The sequence below is a fragment of the Loa loa genome, assembly GCF_000183805.2.
Source record: "Loa loa unplaced genomic scaffold supercont3.213, whole genome shotgun sequence".
NCBI lineage: Eukaryota > Metazoa > Nematoda > Chromadorea > Rhabditida > Onchocercidae > Loa > Loa loa.
This window is the reverse complement of record NW_018108393.1, coordinates 77,165-87,022: the sequence shown is the minus strand read 5'-3', so window position 1 is coordinate 87,022 and position 9,858 is coordinate 77,165. Positions and strand designations below refer to the sequence as shown.

The following is a 9,858-nucleotide window of genomic DNA, read 5'->3' as shown; positions in this document are numbered from 1 at the left end:
TGCACTTTTCTTCCTCCTTTTTTTCAATCAGTGCAAAATTTTTTAAAAAAAAAAAAAAGGAACAGATATCAATGTTAGCCATTGTTTTAATATACGTTGTAATGTGTATTTGTGTATGTATCGTTAAAATTCTTTCCTTTCTTTTTACTTGTTGTGATATTATCCTAAAACAAATTCCTTTCCTTTCCTTCTTTCCTTCCTTCGTTTTTTTTTTCCCAACGATCAAGCGAAATGTTAATATCAATCATTGTTATCATTATTATTATCATTATCATTATCATCGTTAGCATTATTTTGTCGTTTTTTTTCTTCTCTCTCTCAAATATTTTATTTAATTTACAGCATGGATTGTTTACCGGGCGTTTAAATATTTGTTATCAATCGATATACTATAAATATATCTATACATATATATATATATATATATATTTATATATAAATATACATATCCATATATGGCATATTTGGCCATATGCTACGACAACCTCAATAATAGGAGGATAAATTTAAAAGCACTGGAAGGATTAGCATGTTCAACTGGTCATTGTCCATTTCGTCTGCAACATTAAAATCTGTCAAATCGTATGTTTATCATTTATTTTTAATTTTAATAATAATTTTTTAATGAATATTAATAACATTAATGATTTTAATGTTTTTAATGAATATTAATGATAATTTTATTGTGAATTAAAATAAGCTTAATTACATAGTTTATCGTAATAATAAACTATTACATAGCTTAATCATATAATTTATAATTATTGCTATAAGTTATATATGAATAAATTAGTTTTCCTATGCAATTAATCGTTAATCAATCATAACATTAATTAATTAATTAATTATGTTACTATATATGAATAAACCATTTTTCCTATGCAGTTAATCGTTGATCAGTTGTAACATTAATTAATTAATTAATTATGATCTTTAGTTATTATTGTTATTAACAGTACATATACTTGTACAATTAACAAATTCACTGTTAAATTAAAATAAAAATTAAAACTTCTGCATAATTTTCATATAATTAGTATTATTATAATTAGTATTATAATTAGTATGATTTTCACATAATTAGTATTAACTCTATGCAATATTTGGAATATTCAAAATAAACAAATTTCTCTTTCTCTCTTAATATTTGACAATTTTTCGAATTATAGATTGTCACCATCAACATCATCATCATTTAGTCGAACATTTGTTGAGAATATTACCCGTTCTCCGTTCTATCATTCATTCACATCACTTGATAAAACAAAATTATGGAGTAAATTTTATGTTAATGATGAAGAAAATATTCAAGTAATGCATTTCATTTTGTTCTTTTTAATTTCTTTTACTAAAAAAAAAAAATTTTTTTCTTGTGTGAACTTATAAGGAAAAAATCTTTTTTTTTTTAAAAAAAAAGCATTTTTCAAAATTTTCTCCTTAATTGTTTAATTTTATATTACAATAATTACACTGATATGATCAATGATAGATATGCATTATTTACAGAAAGTATTGAATGCAGTATCAGTTGATCAAAAAGTAATCACAAATCCTCATTCAAATCGACGACGACGTACAGTGATTGTTACGCGTAATAATGATGAACCATTTGGTTTTACCATTCAGGTGACAAAAAAAAAAAGGATTATATTTACATAAGTCAAATAAAGAATGAATTAAATGAAACATGACAATAGGATAGATTAAAAAAAATAAATTACTTTTCAAATAACTAAAATTTTTTTTTCGCATACTTAAATGAAGTTTTTTTTTAAATTGATTTTTAATTTCTTTTTTTGTTTTTACTTTGTAGACATATTTGTTGAAACGTAATGATGATGATGTACCATCAAAAGTAACTTATGTAGATTACGTCCAACTTGATAGTCCAGCTGCTGATGCTGGTATTCGTGCAGGTATCTTTTTTTTTTTTTTTTCTAAATTAAATTACAAAGAGATTTTGATTAATAATTTACTAAACAAATATATAGATTAATAAAGCAACAATATGAAATTTATTATTTAATTAAATTATAGGTGATGTGATCATTTCAATAAATGGCCATATTGTGACAGGAATGAGTCATGAAGAATTGATCAAATTAATTAGCTCATATCATCAGATGAGAATGATTGTCATTTTTGAAAATATTCGACAACGTATTGAATTAGTTGCTCGAGCAATTAAGCTTCGAAAAATTCTAAATGATAAATTATATCAATTGAATTTAATTGATATTGAAGAACAAAAAATTTTAAACAGTTTGTTTTCTTCCTTTTTTTTTCTCTCTCTCTTCTCCAACTATCAATTTATAATTAAAATATTTCAACGGGAATGAAAAAAAAATGTCAATGAATTCAATTCTTCGCAATTTTTTCTTTTTTTTTTGAAAATTTATTTGTAATAATTATTTGAATTGGTCATATTTTATATTTCCCATTTATGCAATTAAAAAGAATTAAAAAATTATTGATTACTTCATTTTATTTTTGTGAAATGTTTAATTTTTTTTTCAGAAGCCTATTTACGTTCATTATCAATGAACAAGACAAAATATTTACTAACAAATTCGTTATCATCAGCTGGAACATCGTCCACTTCATCTGTTAGTTCAGCACCATCGAATATTGGTGGAATCTCGAATGATATCGAGAGAAGTATTATTCAAATCCCGACAGTTATATCATTAAATGATGGAGTAATTGAAATCAATAGATATCCGTTAAGGAGACGAACATTGGAAAGATCAAATCTTCAGCAAATTTCCAATCCTAAACAGTTGACGAATTTACAATCAGATTCTAATCATTCAAAGATTACCAATACTGATATGGAATTCTTGACAGTTCAACGAATTTGCTGTTGTGAATCTGATTTGGAATATGTTGATCATTTCAGTTCAACATCATGTGATACAAGACAAATTGTTGATTCTTTTGATTGTTTTAATAATTCCCATAATGATGATACCGGTAATGTTAGTAGCAATAGTTGTATTGCTGTTGAAAATGATGATAGTGATAATGATGGTGATAGTGGTAGTAATTGTGATAATGGTACTGCTGTCGGTGATGATTATGCTAGCATTAGGGATGATGTTGATAATGATGAGATTAATGTCTTTGATCCTGTTGTATTATCGGATAGTCTAAAAACAACAACGATATCAATTCCAATATCAAAATCAGTGTTCGATTCTATAGCCTTGAATCATGTGATTATGTTGGATGATGATGTTATCAGTGATGAGGATGACAGTGATAATGATAAAATAAGGGTTTTCAAATTATAGGTGAAGTTTGATTTGGTTGCTAAAATGTGAAATATACTAAATTTTTCATGTTAATTCTCCTAAAAATTATTCATCAAATGTTTATAGAATTATGCAAATTATGAAAACAATGAGAAGATACCAATTATCATTCATCCTACCTCATTACAAACCATATCATTTTACTTTTATTTTCCATAAATTCATTTAATCTCATTCATTTAACATTTACCTAATATTTTCATAGCAATCATATAAATAAAATTAGTAAAATTTGCATAATTTTCAACTTTATAATTTGCATTATTCCCGAAATTCTAATATTTCATAATTAATTTACAATTTCTTATCAACTGATAAGATACAGCTCTTTTTTCCTTTTTTTTTCCTCTTTATATCATTTATTTTTGTATTACTAGTTTCTTTTCTCTTTTGCAAATTCAATGTAAATTATAGAAATTTTCAAGAATTCAAAAATATTAATTTTCAAGGATTTTAAAACTTTACAAAGTATATTTTATTTTTACCTATCGATTATTCATGTATATTTTTGTGATTCAGATTTCTCATGTCGGAAATGATTGTAAATGATAAAGTTTGAAAATTAGCATATTAAATTTGTAAAAATTTATAAATAAATTTGAAAATTTCCCGCAGCAAATATATTTTAATTCCGGAAAGATGAAAATATTGTAAGAGCAAAAGAATGGCACTTCCTTGTTTTCGTTCATATTATTCCGGTTAGATAGAAATCCTTTGCATATGCTTTTCCGGAATCGAAAAAATTGGAATAGCTAATTCGAAGTTATTCCTTTGTTACTTTTTCAAGTTGCTTCTTAAAGTTACTTCTGCACTTTTCATTACCCAAATCGTTTGTTTGTTTATATTTTTCAAGTTTAATAATATTTTGAGTTTACAACTTTTCTATTAAAATTTTTTTCTTTTGCCGTAAATTTTTCCGTACAATAAATTTTCTTTTTTTTTTCCAAATCGTAATTTGATAATTTTCTTCCAACATCTATGAATGTCACAGTAGTTCTGCTACGTGTAAATTGTAATTTCAATCCGAGGTCATTTTATCCTTTCCGTTCAACTTCAGTTTGTCCTTCAATTGTCACATCAATGATAATGAATGTGACGAAATCACTCAAATTTTACCCAATTTTACATTCAAGCTAAATTAGCATTTGCTTTTTTTCCTGTAAAATTTGGGAATTTTGTTTTTTAATATTTATCGAATAGTTTACATTTGTAGTAAATATGAAATAATTAATGACGTATTAAGATACAGTAATCAGGATTATCCGTTAAATACTTCTAGCATTACTGATTATCATATCAGTTTTCAATTTTTTTTTTTACTTACCCGTTCATCTGTGATATTTTACTTCTTACCGGTATAAATTAAACCTAACATTGAAAAGGTCCTTTAACCTTTTTTTTTTAGAGTATGAGACATTATTTAATTAAATAATTAATTTCGCACTCTTAATCATAAAATATTGATATTTATTACTATTATCTATTTATTTCCTTGACTTTACACAAAAACAGTGATGTAAAATGAAGGACAAATTTTTCAAATGCAATAGAAATAAAAAATAATTTCATTTTAAATTTAATTAAATTATGAAATTCTCTATATTTTATTTAAAAAATGGATGTTGTTGTTGCTATTGTTATTGTTAGTTTCCTTGTGTTTTTGTTATTAATTACAAATGGGTGAGTTCAAAGGTCATAGCGGAATAATAACATTGCCAATGAATGAAATATCAATTGATCTTTAATCGATTTGTCGAATGATATTCATTAAAATACACATCGAGAATGAATTTCCATTTTATATTTATAATTTATCAAACTGATTTTTCATTCCGTCCCTCGTTTATTTTTGCACCTAACTCATTAATAAATCCGTTTTTCCGTTCTCCATCCCAGCCACTTTCCGTTTTTCATTTCCTCCACATTTTATTCTTAATGAAATGAAATGAAAGAAAAGGAAAACAAGAAAAATTACATATTAAATTTATTCATAAAAATGATACGGAAATGGAAAAGTTGCAATAAATATATAATAAAAATTAAAACAGATGAATTTGATTTTAATTTCAATTTAAAATTATTGAAAGTGAAATTTTAAGCAAAAGAATTTGATTTCAATTTTGATTTAAAATTGTAGAAAGTGAGAAAAATAATTAGAAAGATTAGAAGATAAGATATACATATCATTTGATTATCAATCTTTTCGACATCTATTTATATCATGAATTCTTAATATGTCAAATTAATTATAAATATTAAAAAAAAATAAGACAAAATAAAAAAATAAGACAAAATAAAAAAATATATTTTTGATATTTTTTAAATCTTGTTAGCATAGAATTTCTTTTTTTTCTTTTTTTTTGTATAATAAGGGGAGAATTTTATTTTAGAACTAACAATTTCATATAATTGCGATTCCGATTAAATTTAATTTTATTTCCCGAAAATTAACTTCATTTTCAAATCAATTTTAAATTAAAAATTGACTTTATTAAATGAAAAATTGATTTCTTAATTTTAAATAATTATCTATTCGATTTCAATTTTATTTTGATCCTGTTTTCGTGTTAAATTGAAAACTTTCTTCTTTTCCTTTTATCATTTTATGTTTGAATCATTTGTTCGGGTTTTTTTTTCTTGTCACTTTAAAAGACTCTGAAAGAATAGCTTTCTTTATTTGAAATCCTCCGTTAGGTAAATTCATCAGGTGTAATATCGTTAACAAATAATGTCCCATATTCCGGTAGTATATACAGCGATTTTTTTTTTCTTACTAAAAATCTTTTGAAATTCGTAAACATTTATTTATTCCATTAAAATATTATAAATAATGACGCATTGATTTATACTATCCAAGGAGAGTATTTGTTACTTCTGAGATTAGATTAAAACCCGTTGAACCTGATGTATTGCTACAATTTGCTACTGTTTCATCGTTATCAGCTGTTATCACTTCCATTGATTGAGTGTAATCATTGATAGTTGTATTAAAAGCCTGCAAAAAGTTTTTATCAAAAATTCATCAAATTATTTTTTCTTTCCTTTCTTTTTTTCAAATTATTTAATTATTTATTTTATGGAAAAAAAGAAAGTTTTTTTCCATTCAACAAAAGTTTAGCCATTATTTTATTTAAGATTAAAGTTTTCCTTTTCCATTAATTCAATTTTTTTTCCTCTGATAATTACTGAGGAAAAAAAATTATGCAATAATTGTATATTTAGGAAACTTAATGTAATATTAAATTATTAAAATTTATAATTACCAACAAATTATGTTAATTTCGAATCAAATTTACATAAAATAAAATTTATCTTAGAAAAATCATTTCAGAAATTTTACATTTGTTGTTGAATGTTGTGGCATATCAAATAATAGGGATGGTTTGAACATCGAATTCGCAGGTTGTACCACACCTGATGGTTGTAATAATTCTGATGACGATAGCAACAATTGAGCTGGTGTTGGCGTATAAGTAGAATCTAAATTTAATTAAGAAAAAAAGAAAAAAAAAGAAGATAGAATCTAAATAAAAAAAGAAAAAAAAAGAAGATAGAATCTAAATTTAATTAAGTTGTATATTTTTCAAATTTAAATTTAAAAAAAATTCTTGCAATGAATTAATTAAAATTATCAATTAACAATTTTTTTTTTCAACAATCAGGATGGTTTGTATCAGGAAAGTATAAGTAAATCTGACTTATAACTATTTTTTATTGCTAACTATTCATTATTTTTAACAATTCAAAATATTCTTTACTTGCATGTCTTAAATGAAACCAATAATTCGAGATTTCATTAGAATAAGCTAATTTTTTTTTTGCTTAATCAGGATGAATGAAATTTTTCTCGGGAGCTAACTAATCCTCTATCTGAGAGAAATAAAATTAACCTGTAGAAGCTAAATTATTGGTAGTAAATAATGTTGGATATTCCATATGATTTCTTACAGGTATTAAATTATTTTGATCCATTTGAGATTGATAAAATCCATTCGAAATTACTGTAGCATAACCTAACAGAAAAAAGAAAAAAAAGGTAATTGGAGTTTTTTGTTTTCATTCTTTGATCTATTTCGAAAAAAAAATGGTAATGATAATAGATTATAAGATTTGTTAATGAATAATCATTGGATAATTATTTGAGGAATCTTTTTTTTCTTTCTAGATGAGTCATCACTTTGAAAAGTTTTTGATATAAATGAGATATGAATTGTAAAATCCGGTAAAATCCGGTCTAAACTTTATTGTGAATTATCCGGTTTCAACCATTTCATCATTGTAATTTTGTTTAAACAAAAGAAAAAAAGAGAAAAAAATTGCATGATAATGATCCTTGTACTAGCAATTTAATAACAAATCATTGGCGTAATGATTAATTAGGATGCAAATTACTTCAGCTGATAATATCTTTCTTTTTTGATCGATTAACTAACCAGCATTATTAGTCATAGAATTTTGATAATGCAAGTCCGATGATGATAACGATGATGACCAATAGTTTGCTTTTGTTGATGATGACCACTGATAATTTTGATCATGTCGTACTGTATCGGTATTATTATCCGAGGAAAAATATGCTGTTAATCCCGAAAAACCAGTTAAATCCTAAAAATGATATAATTGGTTATTATCAGTAATGTGTTATAACATGAATAATTAGAAAGGATAATTAAGAGGAAAAAAAAAAACCGTAAATTTGCTAATACCTGAGATAATTGAAATAATCCCGGAATCATTGATGTATTGGTACCTGATACACCATGAACAACTGTAGCAGCGGTAGTGGTAAAATTTTCATTTTGAGTTATCCGCGGTATCTCAGGAGCGCCCATACAAGCAGTAGCTGCAGTTTGTTGTTGTCGTTCATCTTGCATCTAAACTAGCAAAAATTTTAAAATGCAAAAAAGAGAAGTTCGAGAATTGCAAATAAAAACGAAGTATTCAAAATTCAGGATAAAATTGGAATTAAAAAATTTGCAAAAAAAAGGAAAATGGTAAAAACGAATAAATTTTGTTTAAAATTTCAAAAATAAATTTTAAAATAGCTAAAAAAAATGTAAAATTACATTTGCATTTTACCTCTACTACTTTCGAATTGTTACTTGTACATGGCATTATAAAGGTTGAATATTGTGGTACTGATAAGATAGATGATGATGATGATTGATTAACATTAATGTCATTGTTTTGTTTTTTACGTTTACGTCCACGTGTTGATAAATGTTCCTCATGTTGAATTTCGGCTGTTATTATCGATGCTTGTGCTGATAAATTCCGATTTATCGGTAATGATAATGGTTGTTTTAATCTAAAAAAAAAACCCTTTTCTTTTTTCTTTCATTAAAAAATTTCTTATAAATTTTCAGGAAATAATATCCGGTTGAGAGTTTGTTATTATTATTAGCTAATTAAAAAGGTTATTCTTTTTTACGGATAATCATAAATTACAAATAATACATTGATTATCTCTCTTTTCAGCATTTTAATATAAGTAAAGAGAAAAACTATAAGGTGTCAAAATTTAATTTGTTTACTTTATTTTTCTTTTTTTTTCTCAAATGATTCTCCTTATCTATCCGAAAAAGTAAATTACAGTGAATGAAATGCAAGCTAATAATTAAAAGATATGAAGCAAGCAAAAGTGTCAACATCTATGATATTGTTGTATTTCAATAAACAAAAGTAAATGAAATAAAAAAAATGATTTTTACCTTGTTGGTAATGTAGAAAATTGTGTATTTTGTCGTTTTGAGGTTGAATAACGATCCTTTTCTGAACCAGTCATATAAAGCGACAATGATGTGACATCTCAAAAGAAAAACGCAAAAACTTTTTCATTTCCTATCTATACAAAGAAATATTTCAAATGAATCCAAACGAAAAATTAAACCGCAAAATGGGGAAAAAAAGGTTGCATCGGCCGGGAATCGAACCCGGGCCGCCCGCGTGGCAGGCGAGCATTCTACCACTGAACCACCGATGCCTCTGTACTGTCACCAACAATAATCAGTTGTCATTGATTAAATCTTCAATTTTAATTAATAAATTCTTAATTTTGGTTAATAATTTTACTTGTCTTTACCGCAGGATATTGATGGTAATGCTGCGGTGGATTGTAAATTTCCAGGTGATTGTAGCAGTGAATCATCATAAGATAATAATTTAGCTCTTAATGATGTTCGCTTTTCAAGTAACATCATTCCTTCAACTTCTCTAAAAAAAGAAGCAAAAAAATATTTTATTATAAGAAATTTGCTAGTAATTAAATCGTAAAACTTTTAAAAATTTAAAAATAATTCCAAAAATAAAATTTACAAATGACAAATATTTTAGATTTTGTAGCAAATATATTTTATCTCTTAGCTAATTTTAATATAAATATAATTAATCATATATATATATGTATATACATATATATATGATTAATTATATTTATATTAATATATAGGTGTATATATATATATATATATTTTCATTTGATGCAGTTCAAGCATTGAATTTTAATTATTTAAAGTTTTTGTAAAGTGTTTTGTATATATATATA

At 24.7% G+C, this 9,858-nt stretch overlaps 2 protein-coding genes and 1 non-coding gene across 3 annotated transcripts in view; 1 reads left to right on the top strand and 2 right to left on the bottom strand.

The window, feature by feature from the left end:
* Positions 1-529: 529 nt before the first annotated feature.
* Positions 530-3,310, top strand: LOAG_09712 (hypothetical protein; the record flags this gene model as incomplete). Its single annotated transcript, XM_020447999.1, has 6 exons — positions 530-582; positions 1,170-1,311; positions 1,507-1,626; positions 1,814-1,916; positions 2,038-2,262; positions 2,518-3,310. The coding sequence occupies 6 exons, from the start codon at positions 530-532 to the stop codon at positions 3,291-3,293; spliced, it is 1,419 nt and encodes a 472-aa protein (XP_020301821.1). The 3' UTR covers positions 3,294-3,310.
* Positions 3,311-6,162: 2,852 nt separating this feature from the next.
* LOAG_18167 (hypothetical protein) overlaps positions 6,163-9,858 on the bottom strand; it is a gene marked incomplete at its 3' end in the record, with an annotated part of 4,740 nt that continues 1,044 nt past the window's right edge. Inside the window, exons 2-9 of the mRNA XM_020450833.1 lie at positions 9,397-9,527; positions 9,026-9,122; positions 8,394-8,622; positions 8,021-8,188; positions 7,748-7,919; positions 7,205-7,327; positions 6,655-6,794; positions 6,163-6,309 (exon numbers count right to left, since the gene is read on the bottom strand). Coding sequence (XP_020305441.1) covers positions 6,163-6,309; positions 6,655-6,794; positions 7,205-7,327; positions 7,748-7,919; positions 8,021-8,188; positions 8,394-8,622; positions 9,026-9,122; positions 9,397-9,527 — 1,207 coding nt within the window. The remainder of the gene's footprint in view (positions 6,310-6,654; positions 6,795-7,204; positions 7,328-7,747; positions 7,920-8,020; positions 8,189-8,393; positions 8,623-9,025; positions 9,123-9,396; positions 9,528-9,858) is intronic.
* Positions 9,227-9,297, bottom strand: LOAG_20070. Its single transcript has one exon. It is a non-coding gene; the product is annotated as a tRNA-Gly (tRNA).